This window comes from Lepidochelys kempii, chromosome 4 (assembly GCF_965140265.1).
Source record: "Lepidochelys kempii isolate rLepKem1 chromosome 4, rLepKem1.hap2, whole genome shotgun sequence".
In the NCBI taxonomy this organism is placed as follows: Eukaryota; Metazoa; Chordata; order Testudines; family Cheloniidae; genus Lepidochelys; species Lepidochelys kempii.
In genome coordinates, this window is record NC_133259.1 from 125,320,435 (window position 1) to 125,348,066 (window position 27,632).

At 40.1% G+C, this 27,632-nt stretch overlaps 1 protein-coding gene across 8 annotated transcripts in view; it reads right to left on the minus strand.

Annotated features, from left to right (window-relative positions):
- The window catches only part of UVSSA (UV stimulated scaffold protein A), a 93,649-nt gene that overhangs the window by 39,648 nt on the left and 26,369 nt on the right, over positions 1 to 27,632 (minus strand). For all 8 annotated transcript variants that reach the window (XR_012158763.1, XR_012158765.1, XR_012158766.1 and 5 more), the window contains exons 8-9: positions 16,823 to 16,931; positions 222 to 393 (exon numbers count right to left, since the gene is read on the minus strand). Coding sequence is in view for 3 of the 8 variants with exons in the window: in XM_073342783.1 (XP_073198884.1) it covers positions 222 to 393; positions 16,823 to 16,931 (281 nt within the window). In the remaining 5 variants the exon portion in view is untranslated. The remainder of the gene's footprint in view (positions 1 to 221; positions 394 to 16,822; positions 16,932 to 27,632) is intronic.

Below are 27,632 nucleotides of genomic sequence, written 5' to 3' on the forward strand. Positions count from 1 at the left end.
GGAGGCGAAGCAGGGTTTGGGGTAGACGCTGACAGCTCATGACCTCCCAAGTAATAACTCTGAGACCCCTTCAGGGGTCACAACCCCCAGTTTGAGAACCCCTGGCCTAACCTCTTCTAGCCTGCCACATTTCTGGGTGTACTTTCTGGGAGTGCTTTTGTAACTAAAAGAGCCAAGGAACATCATAGTGATGTTTCTAAAACAAATAAAATGATCATGACCTGGTGTTTAGGGATGGTAACTTAGGCAGCTTATCTTGGATAAGTTTCAATGTTGCAGCGGCACAAGTTGGATCAAGTTCCTCATCATTCCTTTCTGACTGGGAGTTCAACAAAGCTGGCCTCATGACCATTCCTTTTGTTAACACTTTTGGAGATGATTGGGGCGCCAACCCTGCAGAAAAAACAAACAAAAAAAATAAAAAAAAACCCCAGCATGTTTAGGAGGGGAAAAATAAAGCCTTTAAAAAGAGAAATCTTACAACTACATCAGAGTGTTTGGTAAGGCTATCAAAGGAGTGGATAGATTGTGGCTACCTCACAAACATTTTTTGTTGGAATGGCATCAACCAGCATGTTACTGATACAAGCCAGTAGATACATTACTATTTCTACTATGGGAGAATTATTATTATTTTGGTACAAACAAGTATTATCATCATATCAACAGTAAAACCTCATTATGACACTTTTGTATTATCCCACCAGGAAAGAAAAGTTAGACAACAAAAAGATGATGTCCAAATTGCTACACTGTTTTTTGACATGATTGTGGCTGGTAATAGTCTCACATCAGCCCTCTCAGAGTCCATACCATACTCACTGCTAATCCAAGGCAGCGTACTATGTGAAAGGAACTATGAATATTATATCCATGAGTGATGCTAAAGAGAAGTTCCCTATCTAATACAGAAATGCAAAAATAAATAAATAAATTTGCAGAGCAGCAGAAGAAAGAAAACAGACTTAATAGCCATAGGCTCCCCGGTGCTGTGGCTGCTTTGGTGTAACATTCCCTGTGCAAAGCAGACCTAAACTTGGCTCAGCCAGGCACAGGGGAATAGCTCTGATGTAGGGATATTCATTGGTGGTGTAGAGCTGACATAGCAGGTCCAACAACAACTTACAGCCTACCATCACCACAGCTAGTTAAGGAGCCATGACTAATGGGAAAGAGCTGTGTGGCTAAGGCTTTTCCTCCAACCTGGTGATTCCCAATTGCCATACTGGCCCTTCAGATACATAGAACAGGCTTCAAAAGGGCTGGAAATGTGATCTCTTTTCCTAAGTGTTTTGCAAAAGGAGAAACAGCTCCACTGACAATGTAAAGAGCTTTGATCCTTTAGTATATTCTCAAACAGATGCAATCTACCAGAATCTTTTCTTTCTTAGATAACCATCAGGAAAAAAAGAGCACTCTTTACTTTCAAAGATAAAGCATCTACCTAAGTGCCTGCAGAAGCACAGGGCATGCCCACCAACTAGCATCCTTATGACAATCTGACATGATTGAGGAACAAACCCACTGCAAGATTTTCAGCACCAAAAGCTCAGCTACTGCAGTGATGGGGGCAATATAACTGTTTTACATAGGCAGACAGACGGTTAAGATTAGTGAAAGTTAGATTAGATTAGATAGATCAAAAGCATAGACCTCTACCTGCTGAACTAAAACAGCTGCTCCATTAGCGGGTAGCAGTAATAGGCTCTGATTCTCCAGAAGGGCCAGCCACTAAGGGAGACCTGATCACATGGCACTCATCCAATAGTTTACATTTGCACTTTTCAAACAAATAAAGTAGGCATCTTTATAAGAGATGTGAACCCAAGTACAAACTGTAAAACCAAAACAACAAAAGCTATTGTTCTATGGGAAGGAAAGTTTGAGCAAGCTGTGACAGCCTTCATCTGGAAAACAACCCAGTTTGCTTGAAGTCTTTCCCATCATCTATCCCACCCTTCATTTCTTAACTGGCAGCACTGAATACATAGCATGCTCACCTATTACTTCCACTTCTTAACTTGAGCATTGGGCAGGTGATTGTGTTTGTGTCTAAAAAATCCTATGTAAAAATTCATTCTAATTGGCTTTGATACGAGCACTGCAAAATTTACTGGAAACCAGATAGATAAGGGCAATGATAATTAAGAGTAATGGGATGAAACTGAGCAGAGGAAAATATAGGCTAAATATTGAGAAGGAGTGGAATCTTAACAGGGAGGTCTATTAGACTGCAGAACGGCCTCTCAAGGAACATTGTGGAGATCATCTCTGAAGTGTTTTTAAAAAAAATTGTTACTCACCTTCTCGTAACTGTTGTTCTTCAAGATGTGGTGTTCACGTCCATTCCAATCAGGTGTGTGTGCACAAACGTGCACAGTAGGTGGAAGATTTTTCCCCTAGCAGCAACCAGAGGGTCGGGCTGGGCACCCCCGGAGTCCCGTCTCCATGGAGCCTAATACAGGGCCCTGCCAGCCCGCCACTCCATCAGTTCCTTCCTGCCGGCTACTCCAACAGAGGGGTAGGAGGGTGGGTATTGGAATGGACATGCACAACACATCTCGAAGAACAACAGTTATGAGAAGGTGGGTAACCATTTTTTCTTCTTCAAGTGCTTGTCCATGTCGATTCCCATCAGGTGACTCGCAAGCCCAAGTTCAGGAGGTGGGGTTGGAGTCGTCCACTGATTGGAGCACTGCTCGTCAGAAGGCTGCATCATCTCTGGACTGCTGGGTAATTGCATAGTGCGAGACGAAAGTGTATATGGAGGGCGATGTCGCTGTTCTGCAGATTTCCTGAGTAGCAATCTGTGCCAGGAACGCTGTTGACGAAGCCTGCGCTCTGGTGGAGTGCACAGTGATCAGGGGTGCGGGAACCCCCACCAGGTTGTAGCACTCGTGGATGCAGGATGTGATCTATGACCAAATGCGTTGTGATGACATGGGTAGGCCTTTCATTCTGTCTGTCACAGCCAAGAATAGCTGGACTAATTTTCTGAACGGCTTTGTCCTCTCCAGGTAGAGCGCCCTGCAGACATCTAGTGAGTACAGCTTAGGATAGAACACCGGGAGAAAGATGTCCTGGTTAATGTGAAACTGCGATACAACCTTTCGGAGGAAAGCAGAATGAGGTCTGAGCTGCACCGTGTCCTTATAAAACACAGTATAAGGGGGCTCTGAGGTTAGGGCCTGGAGTTCAGACACTCTCCTGGCCAAGGTTATCGCCACCTGAGGGAGACTGTCCTCTCTCTGACCTCTTTTTTTCTGGGCTGGCAATTGGGACCAGTGCTCAAGGCTGGAATATCCCCAAGAGGCTCGATGCCAAGCTTCCTTGCCAGCATCTTTCTTTGGCGTCGGATCCTTCAAAGACGGCACCAGAGTGCTTCGCGCAGAAGACAACGTGCTGGGAGCAGGGTCCCTGGGGCCTGGGTCCAACTGAGGTCAGAGAGCTGCCTCCATAAAGAGAATTTTGAGATACTGCTCCCCTCTCCTTAATGGTTCTTGGTTGGAAAGCCCAACAGATCTTGCAGCAGTCTTTCTGGTGACTCTCACCCAGGCATTGTAAGCAGGAGGTGTGTGTGTGTGTGTGGGGGGGTGTCACTTTTTGGCATGCGCTTCAAGCAAATCTGGCAAGTCTGAAAGCCTGGGGATCATGGCATGCCCTGGTAATAAATGGGGGAAGGAACCCCTTGTAACTGAAACTTATAAAGAACTACTAAACTATACTAACTACTGGAAACCAGCTATGTACAGCGTACAGCTAAAGCACTGCTCATCCACTTGCCGAAGCAAGAGAAGAGCAAGGGGAAGTTCCAGCTACCGCCACTGGCAGCAGGAAGGAACTGAGGGGGTGGTGGATCGGCAGGGCTCTACATTGGGCGCCATGAAGGCGTGACTCCAGGGGTTGCTCAGGCCAAACCAACGGTTGCTGCTTCGGGGAAAAAAATCTTCCGGCTACTGTGTATGTGCACACACCTGATTGGAATGGACATGAACAAGCACTCTAAGAAGAAAAACCGGTTACTAACATTCCGTATCTTTTGTTCTTCAAGATATGTTGCTCATGTCGATGCCAATGTAGGTTTGTGCACCACCACTGGAAAGTCTTCCCTCAGTGGTATCCGTCAGGTTGGCTCCAGTGCCTCCTGGAGTTGTGCCCTCCTAGTGACAGTATATATGGCCCTGCTGCCCCCTCAGTTCCTTCTTGCCTGATAACTCTGACAGAGGGGTAGGAGGTTGGGCTGTGGAATGGACTTGAGCAACATATCTCGAAGAACAGCAGCTGTGGAAGGTTAGTAACCATTTTTTCTTCTTTGAGTGCTTGCTCATGTCCATTCCAATGTAGGTAACTCCCAAGCAGATGTAGGAGGAGGGGTCAGAGTTCAATGACAAGCAGACCGTAGCACCGCTCTGCCGAATCCAGCATCGTCGCTGGCCTTCTGAGTGATGGCATAGTGAGTTGCAAAACTGTGGGCTGGAGACCATGTCGCCACTCTACAGATATCTTTGATGGGCACCTGTGCCATGAATGCAGCTGAAGACTCCTGCACCCTTGTGAAATATGCTATCAGGGCTGGAGCAGGGACTTTCGCCAGGTTGTAGCACACACGGATATAAGAAGTGATCCACAAAGAAATTTTCTGGGTTGAGATTGGGAGACCTTTCATCCTGTCTGCCACTGCCACGAAAAGCTGAGTAGTCTTCCTAAATGATTTAGTCCTTCCTATGTAGAAGGCCAGCACCCACCTGACATCTGGTGAATGAAGCCTCTGTTCCTGCCTGTTGGCATGTGGCTTTGGGTAGAAGACCGGGACGAAAATGTCCTGGTTATTGTGGAATTGCAACACCAACTTTCGGAGGAAGCCTGGGTGAGGACACATTTGGACCTTATCCTTAAAGAAGACTGTGTATGGAGGTTCTGAAGTAAGGGCCCTAATCTTCGAGGCCCTTATGGCCGAGGTGATGGCCAGCAAGAAGGCTACTTTCCAGGACAAGTAAAGTAGAGAGCACATTGCTAAGGTCTTGAATGGGGAAACACCTATCCCAGGAAGCTCTCTGCCTGTGGGAATTCTGCATATCCACTTAATCCACCTCGAAGCCTCCTGTCTCCTAAGGGGACAGAACGAGTTAGTGGATTGCCTCCACTTGTCTTTCTCCTATCATGAATGGTCCATCCGCCCAGATACCGTAAAGAACATTTTCCCAGAGGTGGGGAACTCCCCAGATACACCGGTTTTGCAACCAAACGAACAGGACGTGTCTTCAGTTCTGTTCCTTTCTGAATCACAGCCTTGGCTCACTCACGGATGTGTTTCTCCTTCCCTGGAGAGACCATCTCTACTATGCATTCCCCCCTTTCCTCTCATACACAAGGTCCTGCTGAAAGTCAGAGAAGAAGTCACAAACCTGATCCTGATAACCCCGACCTGGCCAGCACTTGTTTACCACCCTTCTGGATCTTTCGGTGGAAACACCAATCAGCCTACCTCCGTTTCTGGACCTCATCTCTGAGGATCATGGATGCTTACATCATCCGAACCCCAAGTCCCTCCATCTCATGGCCTGGAAGCTCCAGGGCTGAACCCCTTTGAGTTAGCATGCTCAGGTCTGGTTCAAGAAGTTCTTTTAGGGAACAGAAAACTATCCACTAGGGCCACATACCTGGCAAAGTGGAAGAGTAGATCTGGACAGCGCAGGAAGGGGTCTCGCCCATGCGATCATCAGTTCCGTGTATTCTGAACTACTTGTTACACCTGAAGCAACAAGGGCTATCGGTATCCTCAATTATAATCCACCTGTGGTGATTTTGACTTTTCAGCAATGGGAGAATGGCAGATCCATCTTTGCAAACTCGTTTTGTAGTTGCCTTCTCAAGGGGCTGGACAGGCTGTACCCAAGAGTCCTGGGCACTTCTATTTGCATTATATTCCAGTCACTGCTAATATTCAAAAAAAGCTTAGCAGTTCCATACTCAAGAGGGGAAAAAAGACCCATGTAAAAAAAAAGTCCCAAATTTGTTCCAAAACTTTAGTTATAATCCTGATTCCCACACTGTATATGCAAAGCATAATCACTCACTTATCATACTGAGTTAAACCGGCACACACACACACACAGGAAAGCCAAGAGATAAATGAACAATGTGACATTTAGATATATACAATCACAACCAAAAGATCAATACAGGAATTCTGAAGGGTTGCAAGAACAAAATATTTTTTCATTGATTTGTTATTTTAAACCATTAAAAGAAAGATGGCTAAACATGTGAAAGGTAAATACATTATTACAGCATTAACAAATACTGTTATAGTGTACACATTTTAACATTTGTTTATAAAATTAGTTTTGGTGACAAGATAAAGCAAGAATCCCCAAAGCAGACAGATGAAACTTCTATATTTGTGTTGTAAATACAAGACACTGAACGTGATTTTAAAAGTAAAATTCCTTTATAGAATTCAGCTATTCCCTGTATTTCATCTAGCAGAAGTACAGTACCTGGGTTCAAATTTGTTCCAATATCTGCTTTTAGAAAGAATCATAAAAATGTCCAAATACCTCTTTTTGTTTAAATTGACCAAATGGCACCTATTTGCCTGAAGCAATAAAGTAGACAGTGTTCAAGAGATAAATCGATAGTAGGAAATAGAGAGGCTGGGGTTTCAACTGAAAGTTAGGCTGCTGAATGCTGACATTATTGATTTTAGCTAGTTCAGCTGGCCTTGTAATTAAAATGTAAATTTGAGAAAGAGATTATGTCCTGACAGAAATGGTGGGATTAGGAGGAGATAAAAGCCCCTCAGTCAAAATTCAGAGAAAGAAATGAGAAAGAAAGAGCACAGGTTTCCTCAGCTGTGTGGATTTAGACTAAATCTAACTACTTCAGATTCACCTACATTTAATTGAAAAAACGGAGATAGAATATAAACAAGTATTATGGACTGCAACTTTCCTGGAGCAATATAATATTTAATTTCTGTTTCACATTTTAAGGAGTCCTACCCAAGCAAAGCATGTGTAATTTATATTAATACACATACACACACAAACACACACACACAAATCTCTCATGGAAATTTACCAGGTTGGGTAGAATATTTACCCACTCACCCGTTACCACCATGATCATGAAAAAATTAAAGATATTTTTACTCATCAAATACAGTAAGCTGGGTGAAGAGAATTTTGCAAGGCATGTTCTATATGAACACACAGAAGTACTCCCACACAGAGCTTGAACCTATGCCCACAAAAATAAATGGCAAAGCTTCCACTGTCTTCAGTGGTTCAGAATCCAACCTATAATATCTATGTATGCATATACACAGTGTGTGTAAACAAATTATCATATGTGATAATGTATTATAAAGGTTTCATTATTTGTGAAGTTCCATTCTCATGAGGGATGAAACCTTGAGTGAATTATGCAGATCATCCCCAACAAGTGCTAAAATCTTTTCATACCACATGGCATCATGTATTTTTGAAATTAATTTCAGAAGTGTTTTAGAGTTTGCTTTATTTTAAACCACTTTACTGGGATCATCTCTCCTATCCTTCCACCTCTAAAGGCAGGCTCCCTGGGTAACATGACTTCAGCTATACAAACCTCTGAGGCAAAGAAAAAACTAAATGGTTTAAAAAGTTTCTAAAAATGACTGAAAAGAGCTTTTAAAAAAAAATATCTAAAATGGTTTATCAGTATCTTGGAGCCTTCCAGGGCTCCAAGTATTGTACGCTGCACTGGGAAAGCTCAGAATCTTCCATTTCTGATGGCACCCATTTCTAGACCTGTAGGTGTATGAGGTATCTGACAAAACCAACCAAACAAAAAAAAAACCCAAAGCAGCTGTTTGAAGTGCTAGGTGGTTTGAAATGTTAGATTTAATTCTGGCAAATGTAGATGTTTCAACTGAGTGCAAGTGAGGTAATCATATTCATGATAACAACAATGCATCACATGGACATATACAGAGCTTCCTGAAAAAAGGTTGAAAGAATCTTTTATAATGAAAAGTGTTCGGCAACCTAAATATAAAGGTCACTACCAACTCCCCCTATAATGCACACATGTTCACTAACAAATTTTCATTCAAGTTGCTGTAACTGCACATTAAAAATCCTAAACTATAAAAAGCATAATTAATAGCTAAGGTCATTAATTGCAGAAATTAAATTACATTACACATCTTATGTGGTTTGACAAAACAATTACAGACATTGCTAACAATTATAACCTTAATACTCATTATAACCTTATCTCTGCCCCATTTTTAATCTAGTCTAGGACAAGAGTGCTCTGATGACACACTATATTCCCCTGAACCTGCAACTTTTACTAATTTACCACAACTGCTCTATGACAAATTTGCCACCCTATTAATGTGCACGTGAGCAGTCCCTTGTAAAATTAATCCCGTGGACAAACCTACAGGATGCTGAATGTGTTGTGCAGTGTTCAGCACCTTCAACTTCTATGTTCTTCAGTGGGAGACCAACTTGAGAAGGGCCTACAGATTTCAGGAGGACCTTACTTACAAGAGGGACCCATGCATGGAATTGTGGAAGGATTTTCATAATCTACTCCTTCGTATATATGAGAAAGATAAACAATTTTGACATTTTGCTGGAAGTAGAAAAATTTTAATCACGTTTTTCTGTAAATGTGCAAATATTCAATTTATATTCAATTCTTAGGTATATTTTATGACAAATACATTGTATTATTTTTCTTTCTGGGTTGTTGTAAAAGGGATATTTTTGTCTGAATATGATTTTTTAACATGAACGTAATGTATCAATTTTACTTTTAAATTAACAACTAAAATATTTCTAACAATTGCATGCACTGAGAAAAAACTAAGGTTTTTTTGTATACAGTGGATCAAAGTCGGTTGTAATTTGAATATTGACTATTACCTCTAGGCAGATTTCTGATATACCATTTATTAAGGGCAGTATTATTTTAATTATGTGGTCAGTAATCTTAACTATTCATTTCCTCACTTTTGAAGATTTTTTTAAATAGCAATCTTCATCTTAATTTAACAAAAGTCTTTATACTTCCTTTTTTAAAAAATAAAAAATATGCTTGTTTAATCAGAGGTATATCTTCTGAATGAAGATAATTAATTGTGTGTTAATACTGTTGTCTTCTGATGAGGAGGAAGAGGCTCCTAAGTTCTGCTGGGTACAGAAAGCAGGGGGTAATGCTGTCTCTTACTCCCTTTTCAATAGCTGTTCTGGGGTTTTTCCCCTATAGAAGTCAATAACTGCCTGTAAATTCTCCATGTAACCTAATGGACTAATTCGTTTAGTGCTAATGTTGCAGCTCTATCATACTCTTGGTTCTGAATTTAATTTCTGTCAATGGAACTATGAATTCTAATGTTTTTCTGTCTGTTTACTTTGGTCTTCTCCAAGTTTCTGAAAAATGACTGCATATAACCTGAGGGGCACTGAGACATCCCCTGTGCAGCTCCTAGTCCTGAGGTACACAGGGCAGGATCATTGAGCCTGGGAAGGAGGATTTTGAGTTCTGTAATGCATCTACACTCAACTGAGGAAAAATAAGACTTATGAAGTCCAGATCCCAAGAATGAAACTCAAGATTCACAGCATATTAGACCTAGGATATTAGCTAAACAAATTGTGTTACATGGAGAATATACAATCCTTTAGTGACTGAGTCCCTGACTCAACAAAGCATCCCTACTGGAAGTTAGCTAAAGCATGTGCTTTCCTGAATCTGAGCCTGAAAAAGGAAGTGAAGACAGAGCTCCCTTACCCCAGTTCACCTAACACTTGGATCTTCATTTTAGGCAGAATGTTTAACAAAATTCACCCACTAGATGTGGGGTTCTGTTAGATGAGTTTAATAAATATGTGCACATCTAATATAGTATGGATATATGGGGGAAAAGTAAACCCACACCAAGTACAGCCCATAGGATCCCAAATGTGGTTTATAACTACTTTTTCCCTAAAATTGTAAGGTGTGGACCAAGTTGATCAACTGCATATTTTCATTTTTGCTGTTGCTGTACTGAAACAAGCAATTTTAGCCATCTAAAAAAGAAGATAAGAAAACAAAGGCGATAGTGTGCATTTATTTTTGTTAAAATAATTTTACTGTATACGCAAATTAAGGCTTGATCCTTATGCTCTTCAAAAATTTTAAACGATCAAAACTGGGCAATCCTGGCTTCAGGGATCACAAATATGCACATGTGCATAATGACGACTAATCTAATTTATGCTTTGGGGCTTCAGCCAGTTGCCTGCAAGGGTCAGAGGGAGTCCCCCCAATGCACCACTGTAATCTGTGGGGGAGGGTTTTGCCACAGCTAGAAATGGGATACTGATTGGGGTGGACTGGTGTTCTGAAGTGGCAAAGAGAAACCTCTCTCAGATGTGTGGCTGGTGTGTCTTGCTCACGTGCTCAGGGTCTAACTAATCAGCAGACAAAAGGCCAGAAAGGAATTTTCCCCACAAATCAGATTGGCAAGCACGTGGCTGATTTTTTGCCTTCCTCTGCAGCACAGGGCATGGATCGCCTGCTAGGATCACCTAGGAACATATCACCTAATAAATTCCCTGCTATTGCAAGGGCCTCGGGGCACTGATGGTGCCTCAGTCTCTGCCCGTGGAACACAACTATTTAGTTTCCAGAGGACTAAAAAGGCAGTAACTGAAGTTACCAGGCTTAATACAGGGGAGGGAAACAGGTAAAATGAAAAGGCTTATTATATGCATGAAGTCACACTAGATAAAACTAATGGTCTATTCTGGCCTTAAACTCAATGAAACTATGTTTGAAGCTGAATCTCCGAAGACAAAGAAGGAGTCTAGTGTCGAAGGCTTTATTCATTGAGACCATTAAGGAAAGCCAACTACGTAAAAACAGTAAAAAAAATTTACAGATTTGGGGGGGTGGGGGAAATCAAAGAATTCATCAGAAGTCTTTGCAAAGAGCTATCTTAAATCCAAAGAATCTGAATGGGAAACCATTCCTAGACCTCTAAGGATCCCCAGAGGCCTAATTCTGTCCCCCCATATTATTCATTAATCATCTTTACAAAGCCACTAGAGGGGCTGACAAGATAACATGGACTGAAGTGCTAGCATTATGCAGACAACATCCAGCTCGACATCTGCTTTGTGTCATAAGCAAGCAGCACAACCCAAACATCTTTGTTGCCTAGCCAAAATCAGCATTTAGCTAAAGTTGAAACCAGGCAAGTCTGAGGTAATGCGGGGGGGGGGGGGGTTGAAATAAAAGAGCTTTAAGGATCTTGTTCTCTCTATAAAATTCCACACTATCAAGAGCATCTGCCTTCATATATTGAAACTGGTCAGCAGCCTTGGGATAGGGCCCAGAGTGACCTAGACAAATTAGAGGATTGGGCCAAAAGAAATCTGATGAGGTTCAACAACGACAAGTGCAGAGTCCTGCACTTAGGATGGAAGAATACCATGCACTGCTACAAGCTAGGAACTGACCGCCTAAGCGGCAGTTCTGCAGAAAAGGACCTGGGGATTACAGTGGACGAGAAGCTGGATATGAGTCAACAGTGTGCCCTTGTTGTCAAGAAGGCTAATGGCATATTGGGCTGCATTAGTAGGAGCACTGCCAGCCAATCGAGGGAAGCGATTATTCCCCTCTATTCGGCACTAGTGAGGCCACATCTGGAGCACTGCATCCAGTTTTGGGCCCCCCACTACAGAAAGGATGTGGACAAATTGGAGACAATCCAGCGGAGGGCAACAAAAAGGATATGTAGTCCTGGAGACTGAAGTCCATTATCCACACAACAGGAACAGCATGCATGGTAATAGAACAAGCTTTGCCACACTATCCTGGCACTGTGGCTCAATCCTCTTGTGGAGGATGAGCAGAAGTCATTTGAAGAAAGAATATAAGTCAATAGCAGTGATAATATTTTCAATAAAAAGTATCAAAACCAATTCTAATAGTTATACTGGTAATTTTCTGTATTAATTCCTTTTCATTTGAACTTGTGTGTCTTTTCTAGATGAACACACAATCTGGGGTGTCTTATTATACAAGTGTTTGACATTTTTCTTTTAACAACATGCATTTAGAATAACTCTGTGATACTGCAAAATGGCTGGCCCCTTGTCCCACTACAGACATCAGGTGCAAGTGTAAATAGGGATTATACAAATGGGAGGTCGTTAAAAGTCTGGTAATGCTAATTTGGCATGACACCCCTAATGGGTTATATCTTCACACTTCAGTTACCTAATCACCTAAATTCTTTTAACAAATTTACATTTCATCTTACACATGGAGATTCAAATTGACTTGTCTATATCTCCCCCCATCCTACAGTTCCATGATAAAACTCAGGTCCTTATCTTAGCCATTAAATATTATCGTAACTTTTTGGGGTTGCAACATTTATATCTATATACTCTCTCCAAAGTAAATTTTCCCTTGGCACAAAAACTTTTTAGATCTCAGTGGAGCAACAAATATAAATTTGTAACCAAAAATGGTATTTGAAGTTGCAATTCATTTCACTGGTAAATACTTTCATTTTCCCAAAGAGAAATGAAAGAGAATTAACTGACTTTCTGATATGACATTTCAATTACCATTTTATAAATTTCAGTGGTTGTGTATTACATCTTTGTTTTATTACATAACATAAAATATTAATTTGAGGAGCTATTCGACTTTCATTGTTTATTCAGGTGCAGAATCAAGGCCGGGGGGCTGGGGGGAGGAAACCTTTAAATTATTCAGACTGTCTGTAGAACAGCAAGCGTGTATTTAAAATTGAAGGTGTAATATGCTGTAGTTAAGAGATTCCAAATATATTAGACTTCCGAACTGAGATGTAGAATTCCATTGTTTCCTATATGCAAAGCATTTCACATGAATTAAAAACTAAGCTAGCAAAATAACCCTTCAGCTGTATAAAGCTGGGGTAATTCAATTGATTTCAATAGAGTTCACCAGGGATGATTTTGAGCCTTTTGTATCTGGAAAAAACAAATGTCTATATTTAGTTAAATATTTAACCATTCATCACAGTTGAGTCTCCTGCTTTCACATCCCATATCTTTACAAAGCACACGATTTATTCTTTTAGGCCCAGATGTGTAAAGGTATTTAGGTATTGATTTGCTCAGCATTGCAACACCTAACTGATTTGGGATCCTGTGTCTCATTTCCAAAAGTGATTTAGGCACTTAAGGGTTTAAATCCTATCAACTGTCAATGAGATTTTGGCTCCTAAGTACCTAAATTTCTTTTGAAAATCAGACATAGGTGTTGCAATGCTGAGCACAGCAAGTGTAAATAGGGCAATGCCTAAATACCTTTACAAATCTGGGCTATATATATAATACTTATACTAAGTTGGCCCTTTAGTGCATATAAATTGTTTTTGATCAGGCCTTTTCTGATTTAGGAAAAGTGAACCATGTCACCGGGAGATTTAACTTTTAGAATTTTTTGATTAAAAATATAAGCCCAACAAGATTTGAACTCAGTGGAGCAGATGCAGTTTTCAGTTACACTGTTGTAAATCCAAAGTCATTCCACTGAAGTCAACATGATTACTCCACAGTTACACAATGGAAACAGATCAGTTTGGCCCAGTAAGTTACAAATGCACTTAAGTATATGTTTTCATCCATCCCCATGTGCTTAAGAGCTTTTCTGAATAAGGATTGTTTCTTGAATTGGGGCCTTAAAACAGTAATTTTATTCACCAGAGAAGGAGCTCATATTCTCTCAGGAACACAACAGAAATAATAATTGCTAAGAACAAACTTTTAAAAGAAAATCAAATAAAGGTTTATGAAGTTCATACTAAGTATGTCCCTTAGCTTCTACCCAGATTTATATACATGCATAATATCACTGTGAGATTTGGGGAGAAAGGGGGAATTGGCATTTTGGTTCTTCAGTTTAAAAAAAAAGTAGAAGAGTATCTTTTTATTTGCAACATTATATATAGAAATAAGGAATGGATTATTCTATTCTATATAAATTCTCATCAATGCAGTATCTGAGCACCTTCCAGTAAGTATATTAAATGATGTGACTAACATCTGTCACTTGTAATTTGTTCATTCTCTCATCCTCTTCCCACAGGAAGAATTGTGTGTGCAACTGTTTTGTTTCAATATGGCATTGTTTTGCGGGGTTCAATGAACACACTGCTATGTGTTTATGATAGAGGAAGCCAGGATGAAGTCATGAGCTTTGCACTTGGAGTGGAAAGTGGTGAGGATTAAACTGACTTTTTATATATTATGCTAAGAATCTTCAGGCTGCTGTTAAACCACACATGGAAGCCAAGTTCCAGTGCTTGGTACAGTCAAGGCAAAATACACCAGACTCCCCATCATTCCTAGTGCAAATCCTCTCCTTCAAGTCCATTCTCAAGGCTCACTAGTACTACAATCCCTACTCAGAATGAGCCAATATTTATATAGCTAAGTTGAGAGGCAGTTGGGGCAAGTGATTATTTACTGACTCATGTACTTACAAAACATTTATAAAAATGGATATCATATATATAAATATTGTAAATATTTGATTGTCTCCCTCTTGCCCACCCGTCATACAGCACTGGGTTTAGTACTGTGAGCTCTCCAAGGTAGGGTCTGCATCTTCATAGATGCTTATCTAGCACAATGGGGATCTCATCCTGTTTGAGGCCTCACGAGCATGTCTCGATATTTTGAGGTTTCCTTGAGCTGACTTTGTTAACTACTGCAGACCTCCCACACACTGTAGTCAATCTTCGTGGTATGAGACAGTCACAAGTAAAAGGTCACTCTAATTGCCAGTTTCTCGATTTATATATGCACACCTAAATTCCCTCTAAGTTGCGCAGCTGCCCAGCAGTCTACCAAGTGCCACTCACTTCACGTGCCTGTCCCGCCCGCTGCTGTGCTGCTCCTGCCCTCTGCCTTGGAGCCCCTGGCTTCCGGGAGCCTCCTGCTTGCAGTGCAGAGCAGGGGAGGAGACGGGGGGGCCGCTGATGTCAGGGTGTCCCCCTCCCCTGTACCCCATCTCCACTGGGGAGGGGGGCACGACAGGGATGTGGGAAGGAGCTTGCTGGCAGCTGCTGCTGTGTCTGAAAAAGCAGGCTTCAGACTGGTGAATGCCAATCTACTTAAAGAGGCAGCATACTTAAAGAGGCAGCACGTGTCTCTGTCACACACACACACACACACACAGTGTGTGTCTATCACACACAGTCTTTCACGCTCCCTCCCAACACATACCTGTATTATTATTGTTGTTTTACTTCTTGATACTTCCTGCAGTACACACAGTTTTTTGACTGGTCTATGCATTTCATCGTTTTTATTTCTCTCTTACGCTTACATTTAATTCTTTGAGTAGTGAGTTCTAAAATGCCTAACCTGTCTTGGATGGACTAATTATCCCTATGGTAACTTTTTAAAAATATGTATTATATCTAGGTTTTTTGTTTCTACTGGTGGTGCACATCCACACATTACCTCGATATTAGTGCACATAACAAAATTCATTCTGCACATGGATGGAAAAAATTTAAGAGAACATTGATGCACACACCTTAATATTACCAAAGAGAAAAAGATTTGGTTTTCTACATTAAAAAGCTGTAGATTGACTTCCCTACAGCTCAAATTACACAGAAGTTTTAAAAAATTACATGAAGAGTGTAAAAAAACACTCACACAACATGTTCTAGGATAACATAGCACCATTTTTAGTCAGTCTCACGATCAGCAGCAATGTGAGGCAGGAACAAAAAACTTATTACACTGCCAAGGATTTTTAACTTTTAAACTTGATGGCAGCATTTCCCTCTATACCAAAAGCTTCTGATGCTTAAAATGCCCAATGTTACAGAGAAGTAAAACTCCAGACACTTATGAAGCATTACCTGGGAAGGACAAGGAATAATGTACTGGAATGTAACTGTTTTAGATCAACTTTTTTTGGTAACTCACCTGTCAACTTTATAGGTACACTTTACAAATACTCATTTATTTCAAAAAGCTTTAGAATATGTTTGGAAAAGCGGGATGCTAAATTTAAATGAAACAGACAAGAACAAGACTGGATGCATGGAGTCTTCCTACTGTATTTTCCACTGCATGCATCCGATGAAGTGGATTTTAGCCCACAAAAGCTTATGCCCTAATAAATTTGTTAGTCTCTAAGGTGCCACAAGTACTACTCATTCTTTTTGCTGATACAGACCAACACGGCTACCACTCCGAAGATTATATTTTGTTTGTCATCTAGGATTTCCTTAGTGAGCTCCACTTAACGTTTTGTTACAATGACACCCACATTGGAGAGAGAGGCTAGGTTGTGGGCCACATTTAACCACCTTCAGGGTGTTAAGTGGCTGTGTGCCTGCAGATGCTATAATTGCAGCGAGCAGCACAAAATCCTATCCTGTTTCACCAAACCATCCTCAGTATTTCTAAGCCATGGTTGTTTACAATTATACTCTCCTACCACCCTATTCTGAGTAAATAAATATCCTTTTTTAGCACACATGCATACACACACAGAGCAGCTTCTGTCTCTAAATTATAGTGGAACATGGCTGAATGAAATAAGCTCCTGGTCTCAGTTGCTTCTCCTCCTAGAAAGTATTTGTTTATCTAGAGCCAATCGCTGCTCCCCTATCTATGTAATGACTTCCTCACAGCAGTCAGAGAGATTACCCACACCACTGATCACTTTATTACTTCATAATGGCTGTTTATTTACTTTACTGCAGCAGTAACATGCAGGGATAAAGCTTTTCACAGCTGGGCAAACTTACCATATTCCTTACGCAGGTGGTCTGGAATGTGGGGCTCATAACCTTCCTTCTCAGGGACCTCCACAAATTCATCTTCATCTTCATCATCTTCAGTGTCGGACACTTTCATCTACAGAGAAAAAATACAGAAAAATGAGACCATTTTTTTCCCCCTTCATATTGAAAATATTAGCAGACAGCAAGACAGCCCACCACTGAGGCTCCTCTGAGCCAAAAGCATTTCCCTAATTATGTATTCAATCATCATCTAAGATTAGACCCCTTGTTTTACATTTCATCTCGAAAGCCATCTTCAATCCCTAAGAGATATCTTCTTTAAAGGTTTGCTTATCCATTAGAAGACACACAGTTGGTGAAGTGTGAGAAAGTGTGAAACTATAAAATAAAAAAAAAACGTTAAAACAACATTAAGATCTTGACTTAGTGAGCAAGTGATAGAGAGCCTTATCGATGCCTACCCTAGTTTTGGTGGTTCAGCTCATTCAGCACGTTATGTAAGATCACCCACTGTGTACGCCTCCCCAACACATACAACAGGCCAAATAGGATGAGCAAAGGATGGGCTGGCAGCCTCAACTCTGATAAAATCGAAGACATTCAAACTTGCCTTAATGCCATGCCATTTTACTGTGCTTCTCCTCCTCCTCTGCAGAGCTGGAGTCTACTCTGGGAATTACTGAGGCATGTTGCTCAGCTATCAAATGATTAGATAGATAGATGGATGAATAGATAGATGGATATTTTAAATAGTCCCTAGAGACCCTGGATCTTAAAATAAGATAATTATATACCCAATTTGTCTGAAGAGGGCATCCACATTCACAATGGTTTCACTAGTTTAGAGGATACTGGCCAGACAATTTTAAAAGAGCCTTGCTGAAACTAACACAACTCCAATAAAGCAAGCCATTCTGAAAAGCCAACAGGTGTGTTGTTTGCATCACTTTGTTTAGGGGATATATGATTGCATTAAGAATCCAGCCAACATTAGGAACAATTCTTTTCAGCAGGCCAAGGGCCTTCACTTCATATCAGTCTGAGAACCCAGACTGTAGTGAAGTCTGCAGTAGATATGGGAGATTGGGATATAAGACTGTGGCTTGATTAAGTGGGATTCAATTAAAAGGGATTCTACTGTATTTACTTTTTGACAGCAGCTTTAAAATAAAAATACTTGCAATACATAAATATCTTATCTGATTTGAAAGACCCTAAACAATTACATCATTAGGTTGCAAACTTTACTATGTAGAATCTAAGGAACTGAAATTATTGGGATTTTTAAAATATATGTGTACAGCCCATATTATACATAGAATGGGATATTTAAGAGTAGTTGAAAAATAAAAATGTAGTTCCTATCAATTAATCAAAGCAACTAACCCATATTAGAGGCTATCAGCTTCCTAAATTTTATTTCAGCTAATTTTTGCCGTATGTCAATGAGACGTTACAACCTTCCTCCAATGCCTTTCTTTCTTTCTTTCACATACAACTACCAATACATTTTCCCCACAAAATTATTATCTGAGCAAAAACAATCTGCCCCTCCTTCGATGAGAATTTGTATGGCTAACTTATAAAATCCGCAAATCCTGGCAGTCTCTTAAAAAGACAGCAATGCTGCCAATCACTAATATTGTATTTCTCTTGCCCAATTTGGGGAGATTTTAAGAGATTTACACATCACAGAACGAATGAGTTATTGTAGTTTTCCCACATGTTTTTATGGGTTTGGGAAACAATGCAAAGGATCCATTAAATGAACAGTCTTACCACAGAACTCACAATCACACTTATTCAAGTTCCCAGAAGTAAACAAAAGCAACAGAGAAATAGGTGATTAGATCACCTATCATAATTTTTTCCCATCATGGATTATCCCTTTTAATGTCCTTCCCACTGCACTTACTGCTTTCATGCAGGTATTCATATCAACTACTAGTTGTAGAGAGCACAGGAGGAAAAAGCAATTTCCCCCTGCAGCAGAATTTTACCAATGTAATTCACTAATCTAATAGTGTGTCACAGCTGCACACTTGAGTTCCTCTAAATCATACTGAGATTCTGAAGCCAAAAACATCTGGAAACCAAACCTCAGCCTACTGAGTATATTAAAAACCAACAAACTTAGCAAAACTTTCCATCAGTATTGCTTATAAGCTACACTGAAGCTCATTGCTAACACAAAATGTTCAGTTGCTGTTGACACTGCAATTTACCCTTCAGTAAGTGAAATTTAGAGGACGAATTCTTTGTTTCTTAATTGACTCTTTCCACAGAACACGACAGTCCTAAATTTTAAAAAGACCTAAAGGACAGTAGATTTATCAAGTGCATCATAACCAAACAGTACCTTTTTCCCCCTAATTATTTTTTGGTTTAATATTAATTCCCAGAAACTTGTTTGAAACCAGCCATGAAGTCAACAATACATAGTTACAACCATGGACGTCCCATTGGCCACACCATCACTACTTCTAATCAGCAGACAGAGAGTTGTCATACTCTAAGCATGCTGGAGGGCTCTGAGTTTTAAATTACTTTTCACTTCCCACTGCAATCATTCCTCCTCATCTTAAGGAAAGAAGCAGTTCATCCCTGCCTGGTGTGGCCAAGACAGACACATGCTGCATCTGACCTCTCATGGCCCAGACTGGAAGTCAAACTGCAGTTCCAACAGAGAAAGGGTCAAGTGCTCTACAGCTAAACAGAAATACACCAAGAGACTGGGTTAGTTAATTACCAAAGAGGCACATCAATTTTTAAATTGCAAGCTTTTAGAAGACCTTTCAGCTGGCCTTTAGAAAGAGAAATATTGTAGGGTTTTGCTTTCAGCACAACACGAGCAGTTGGGAGACTGAAAAGGAACTAGTTTGTTAGCAGTCTGGCTTCAAAGTTCTATTTTTTTTTCCTTTTCTACTTGTTAAAGACAATTTAGGAGACAGGAGCAAATTAGTCTCTTCTAGCTAGTTAGAGCTGCCTGTTTGTCCTGCTAGAGATATGATTGTGTCAAACTTTCTACTCTCAGTTCCTATTTCTAAGTCAGCTATAAAACAAATTAAACCAAACTAAAACTTGTTATAGATGGTCTCAGTCTAGAATTTGGTTGTGCAAAATGTGAAAAATCAAAAATAAAATAGGAACTACCATGGATTTATTTAATTGTTATGTTCTAGGAGTGGGGGACGGGGGGGGGAAGGGTAAAGGGGGGGAGAATTTCAGTGGACTTCTGTGCTTTTGATTAAAAACTTTTTGCCAGTGTTAAAAGTACATAAAGTCACTAAGAGAAGCAAGTTTAGGGAAGAAGGAAATACTGGTAAACTAACAGAAGGTAAAGAAAACTTAGTTAAGGCTGATAATCTATCCTAAATCCACTACATTGTGTCTAGGATATTGGAGACATTTTAGTTCAAATACTTACATACATTATATATATTGCAAAACCTGGGCAAGACTTCAGAACACGTAACTTGTCTTAACTTTAAATTTCCATTGCTTTGTTTGTTTTATAGCCTCTATATTGCTTGAGAAACTTAGCTATGAAGAGGCTTCACCAAACAACCTGCATATCACACATGGCTGACTTAAAAACTGAATCAGGAGCAACATCCTTGTATACCTGGATGATCTCAAAAACTTCGAGGCACATAAAAAGCCCTGCTGTGAAAAGGCATAATCAGATGCAAATTCGCTTTGTTTAGGTACAATCCATGAACTGCACATTTAGGTACTCTAGGAAACATTAATCATAGGAAACTGTAATTTTTGTTATCAGTCTAACACTAATCAAAAGGGAAACCTGTCACTACCGCTGACCTGTGAAACGTCCCAATTATACTCTTCGGAAATGACAGGAGCACTTAACTTCCTCACTGAGTAAATGACGACGATCAATCAAGTTTGAATAACAATGAGCCACGGAGCTGAAAATTATTTTTTGTATAGAATCTACCCAGGAATTTATGAAAGGTGAAAAGCAACCCAAGGTTTTAGGGGCATTATGGCTTTCAGCTAGTGCAGTGCATATCAAACACTAAACAGAATTTATGTGTTTTAATTTTCTAAAAGGTAGATGTGGACTTGGTGCTACAATGCATAACATATAATGCCAGATTTTAAATATGGGGGTCATTTTCATAAAATATTATGCTTATTGTTTGCACTCTTGAATTTCACTGGGGACTTTTATTAAATTTAGTTTTCCTGTAAAAATATTTAACTGCTTAGTTAACTATCAGGAATTAAGCCTCCTTTTCCTTCTTAACAGACATAACATGTTTATTTTTATATCATTTTAAAAAGCAGCTCTATCTTGCTTTTGGTTTTCAAATATGTAGTGAGGTTAATCGCAGTTAGAAATTCAAAAGTTTGAGGTATTATTGACTAGTTACTTCTTAACACAAGTGGAATGAAGAAAATTACATCTATATCATTCCCTTTATGCAATTTTGTTCTCCTTCCATTCCACTACAATTGACTCAGTCAGATGAGAACTCCCCAGCAACAGTACTTTAGTCAGAGAAGTCACTGATATAAATTCCATTTCCACAGCACCTGCTAAGAGCATTTATTCCACACAGCCCTTTTGTTGCACCCAGACCGAACAGCATCAATGCTTTATGAAATGTGAACCATTCTAATGTTGCTTCTCCACTTTTTTTGTAATAAGAAATGTAAATTTTGGCAACCAGTTTTAAATTGGATTAATTTCTTAACAATGGCAGCCTCAAACTACCAAGAATCCGATTAGCTCACAAGGATGTACATTTAAATTAACATTTTAAATGGTAAAAAGAAAAGGAGTACTTGTGGCACCTTAGAGACTAACCAATTTATTTGAGCATAAGCTTTCGTGAGCTACAGCTCACTTCATCAGATGCATTCGGTGGACTGAATGCACTGAATGCATCCGATGAAGTGAGCTGTAGCTCACGAAAGCTTATGCTCAAATAAATTGGTTAGTCTCTAAGGTGCCACAAGTACTCCTTTTCTTTTTGCGAATACAGACTAACACGGCTGCTACTCTGAAACCTGTCATTTTAAATGGTGCGATTCACTGAAATACATGCCTTTTGGAATTCATGGCAGATAAGTTCAGACACTTTAAAAAAAATTCAAAACATAATGTATATGAATCAAACAAAACTGATAAATTACCAAGTGTTGATGCAAGCAGATCAGGAATCTGTGTGCTACTTCTTGTGCTCCTCAATATCTGAGCAGAAATATAACATAAGCTCAGGTGATGGATACTGGAATATAAAGCTTTTCCCTTCTAGGCCACAGAATTAAATCCCCACTAAGGTCAGCAGTCACCAAAAGTGGTTACCAAACAACAGGTGATCGATGAATGAGGTAAAATATCTGTGTTCTCAGTCAAGAAGAGACCACATCACAAAAGCCATCATCACAACTGGCATCCTTGTTGTCAGTATCAACATAGTAGCCAGATCTGAAGGGTAATGGAGAGTAAACTACCTTCTCTTATACTACAGGATAGTCCCTCAAATATAGAGCTAACGTATGTTTAAGAGGCAGCGTAGGGATGTTTGTAACTGTTATTGCTCATGATATACATGTTCTGTGGATAAATTAATTATTTCAAATGAATATTGTCAAGCCATCTTTTGTAAGCACTAAATTAATTTACATTTAAAAATTTATATTATTTTTATAATATTCAACCAACTGATAAAGTAGCATTTTTCTAAAATGACAGAATTCCTGAATAGACCCTCCCTTCCAGAATAGTGTTGGTTTTAGTGAAGCCAACTTCCAAGTCCATAGGCCACAGGGAAATATTTCCTACTGTATCTGTTCAGAATGTTAGGAATGTGATAGAAAAATGGATGTCTTGTCAATTCTACTACATGTTCAATGGCAGTAGGTTAAAGCAGTGCTGACTTATGTAGTTAGTTAGCTAAGTGTACTTGGTCCTTCTCTAGCAGGGAAAAAAAATAATCAGAAGCTTCCTTCCTGAGGCCTCTTTTACAAAATAAAAGCCCAAAACAAGATATAGTGTGCCGGCTGAAATCTCACCTCGACTCCTCTCTACTTTTTAGCCTATGCCCTACTGTGCATCCAATGAGTTAATGTACCTTACTATAATCACCCATCCAGTTACATGCATTGCTCATTTATCCTAAATGCTAACAAACTACACAAATACAAAACAACCTGCAACAAAATACTTTTGCAAGATATGAAGCCTTTGGTCCTTTTCTCAGTTTTATATTGATCCCCCTACATTAAGAGGATTTAGAAAACGGAGTCTCCACATTCATACTTAAACAAGCAATACAATGTCTAAAATATAGAATACAATCAGTTTATAAAACTAAATGTACAGTAGTTACTAATTATTTTAGAAAGGAAAGCAAAAAGACAACACGTAAAGAAGCTGTATCTACTTACTCGCTAAAACACTGCTTGCAAACTACAAGCTGGGATCATTAAATAAATTTTGTATGGTCTAATTAACTTGGTTTGCAATCTCAATTACTTCTCATCCTAGAAATCACTTGTGCTCTGTTTTATGTGTCTCTGTTTCCCTTTTTTTAAAAAAAATGATGTAAGGCATCCTCCGACAAGTGAACTCTAAACTTCATTTGTCTTTCAGCAGGCTTGATGGCTATGTATTTAAAAACCCATTCTATCTTATAAACTAAAAATTAAATGTACTCAGCTGTGATGGTCGTCATTGCATCTGCTATTTATATGCTAATACTCTCACTGGAAGATCTTGCAAATTATTCCACCATGCCAATATCTCATGTGCATCTACTCACAGCCAACTACACATTTTTTCTAGAGGTCAGAAGATTTTGGCCAAGGAACTATAATACTTATCACAGTGGAACCCATTTTAAGGCGCAACATAAAGAAACACATTTTGTATACAGCCACAAGAACAACAAAATATAATTAAGTAATCATAAACGAGGGACAGGGATGTTTTGTGTAACAAATACACAATCATTGGTAACAAAGTAAAAAAAAAAACCCTTTTTTAAATAACTGACAATGAAACATAATCCTCAAAACATATTTTATTGGGAAAGCCTTTTTTAACTTCATTTCTATCCCCACCCTTTTGTATCCTCTAAAACATGTTGAAACAGAAATATCAATGCTGAAATTTTGTCATATTTCAAAATCATGTTTGATTTTTCCTCTGATGACTGTAGTGCTAGATAAATATAAGCTGTTAGAAAAGCAACATTTCTGAGGGGGAAAAATACACCAAGGTTTGAATACAAATTCAAATGACTGCAAATTATATCTGAAGCCTAGCCAAACACTGCATTTTGTGCTTATCAGCAAAAGCATCCCTGCTTATTCCTTTTCCATTTGTATTTGCTCAACAGTAAGCAGGCAAATCTGGGCAACTTGATACAAGATTGTTTGGGAATGCCCTTTTCATACTATTTTGAATTGCTCAGGAGCTGGAAATGGATGTTTAAGGGGATACACTTCAGACCCAGCAGTAAAGCAAAAGGTACAGTGTTGGCGAGTCTTCACATTACATTGTTAATGCACACCGCAACACAAGAGACTCCATTACAATGTGGTTTTTCTTTTTCTTTCTCCCTGATGAAGTACAGTAGTTAAAGTGTTTTTCTATCTTATATCCTAGTGATGCATGATTCAGATGAATTAAGCATACATAGTTTTCAGATGTACTAGATTATTCATTTACTGTGCAATGTAGGTCAGCAAATGCACGCCATCAGGAATATTGGTGGGTTTAACAAAACAGCTATTTTAGGGAAATGCTGTAAAGTGACAGAGTTCAGTATGTCTTGGGTAGGAGTCATGGAAGTAGTCACTTTCTGAACACTTAATGCTTTAAATGTTGTACATTTAAAAAAAATAGCCAAGTTATCACTTGTGTAATTTGAATTTTTCATAAAGCTCACATTCAATGGAGTGCATAATAGTTTCTTAGTTACAGCAACCTAATGTTTCAGAATCTAATAAAAACGGTTACTAATCTTTCAGTAACTGTTGTTCTTCGAGCTGTGTTCCACACACCCATTCCAATGTAGGTGTGTGCACGCCCCAAGCACAGTTCCCGGAAATGTTTCCCTCAGTGGTATCCGTCAGGTCATCCCTGGTGCAGTGCGTCCTTAGTGCGTGTATAAAGGGCCTCGCCAACCCTGCGCCCCTCAGTTTCTTCTTTCCAGCCAACTCCCATAAGAGGGGTAGGAGTGCGGATCTTGGAATGGACACATGCAACACATCTCACAGAACAAGAGTTACAGAAAGATTACTAACCATTTTTTCTGTCAAATACTTTCACGTCTATTCCAATGTAGATGACTCCCAAGCAGTTGCATAGGTGGTGGGCTCAGAGTTTACTGACATGCTCACTGCAACACAGCTTGGCCAGATCCAGCATTGTCCCTGGCTACTGAGTGATGGCATAGCGAAAAGGAAATATGTGCACCAACAACCAAATTGCTGCTCTACAAATGTCCTGAATAGAAACCTGTGCTAGAACTGACACTGAAGAAACTTGTGCCCTTGTGGAATGAACAGTTAGGATAGGCAGGGGTGGAACACCCACCAGTTCGTAACACATGCAGATACATGATGTGATCCACGATGAAGTTCTCTCAGACGAGGTCGGGAGACCTTTCATCCTGTCTGCAACTGCCATAAACAGCTGGGTGTATTATGGTCTGGTCCCTTCTATGTAGAAAGCTAGTGTACAACTAACATCTGAGAGAAGTCTCTGCTTCTCCCTGTTTGCATGAGGCTTCAGACAGAAAACCATAGGAAGACAGCTTGATTGATATGAAACTAGGAGACCATCTTTGGAAGGAAAGCCAGGTTAGGATGTAACTGAACCTTATCTTTAAAGAACATGGTGTATGGCGGCTCCAAAGTGTGGGCATGGATCTCCGAGACCCTTCTGGCCAAAGTAATGGCAACTAAAGTGGTCACCTTTCAGGAGAGGTATAACAGGGAGCATGTTACCAGCCACTTGAATGGGGGAGGGGCCTGTAAGCCTTGATAAGGCCAGGTAGAGATCGCAGGGAACAGGTTCTCACTCCTGGGGTACCACTTCTCTAGTCCCTTAAGGAAATGGATCGATCTATCATTTGAAAAAATGGATTAGCCATCCACCCAAGGATGAAAAGCTGAGATAGCAGCCAGGTGAACTTTAACTCATGAAATAGATAGGCCCTGCTGTTTCACGTACAGCAGGTACTATAGAATGAACAGCAGCAATGATCGCACAGGCAAGACATACTGCTGGGATGACCAGATGTAGAATCGCTTCCGTTTTGCAAGATATGTGGAGGGCTTTCTTCTTCCTCACAGACCTGCTTTGAGCAGGCTAGCTCTCTGGGGTTCAGCCATTGAGCTTCCAGGCAGTCAGGTAGAGGGAGCTGCGATTCAGATGGAGCAGATGACCATGATCTTGAGAGATCAGGTCTAGGTATAGAGTAGGATCGGGGACACCATAGAGAGGTCCAGCAAGGTAGGGAATCAATGTTGGTGGGGCATGCCAGAACTATTAGGATGACCCGCACTTGGTCCCACTTGATCTTTAGCAGGACCTTGTGCATGAGCGGGGTAGGAGAGAACACATAATACAGGTGACTTGTTCATGAGGACAAGGAAGGTGTCCATGAGGGACCCAGGCCTGTGACCTTACAGGGAGCAAAACTGGTGACACTTCTTGTTGTGCTGGGTGATGAACAGGTCTACCTGAGGAGTCCCCCACTACTAGAAAACAAGCTTTCAATTTCCAGGGAAAGGGACTACTCATGGTGATCAGAGAAGGATCTGCTGAGGTGAACCACCAGCTCATTTTGAGCTCACGGCAGGTGGGAGGCTTTGAGGTGAATTGAATGGGCTATGCAAAACTCCCACAATCAAACTGTCTCCCGACACAGGGGAGAAGAGCAAGTGCCTCCCTGCTTGTTGAGACAGAACATGGCCATCACGTTGTGTGAGGACCAACAGATTTTTGTCTGCAACAGGGGTCAGGAACACCTGACAAGCTAGGCAGACTGTACTGAGTTCTCGGACATTGATGTGCAGAGAGAACTCTTCTGGGGTCCAAAGGCCTTGAGTTTTGAGAGGCTCCAGGTGAGCGCCCCAGCCCACTGCTGATGTTTCTGAGACCAGGGATAGCGATGGTTGGGGCCGTGAGACCAGGATGCCCACGCAAACAACCAGACACCACTTTCCTTCCACACAGAGAGTTGCAGCTACTTAAAGTCTGCTAGCTTTAAGTAGGTACCTTGCAATATTAAAGCTAAAACAGTAACTTGTTTCATCCCCTACAAAATTCCTACCATCAAATTATATACAAATTAAACAGTAGGGAAATCATTATACATTGATTTTGTAAATCTAAACCAAAAAATTAGAGGTCATATTCTGCTGTGAGATGCACAGGGAGACTCATTTACTACACAAGGATCTGTGTATATATATACACACCAGGCTCCTCATCTCTCTCTCCATCTCACACACATACACACCCTGCTTATAACAATACAGTATTTTCCAAGAGGTTTTATCCTTAAGCTTTTTATTCTACCCTTACATTGGAAAAAAACAACACATCTAGCCATGTCAATTGCAGAGAGCCTTCACAAAGTAAAACTATGTGTTGCTTCTCTGTTAATCCAGCCTTGCTAACTATCACCAACAAATACAACAACTCTGGCCCCTCCAAACAATTCACTTCCATAAAGTCTGAATTCTACCAGCTAATGACTCTTTAGGATGCATGGTGCGGTTCTACATTTAGTGTTTCTCTATAACTCCAGAGCAGATGGGGTCA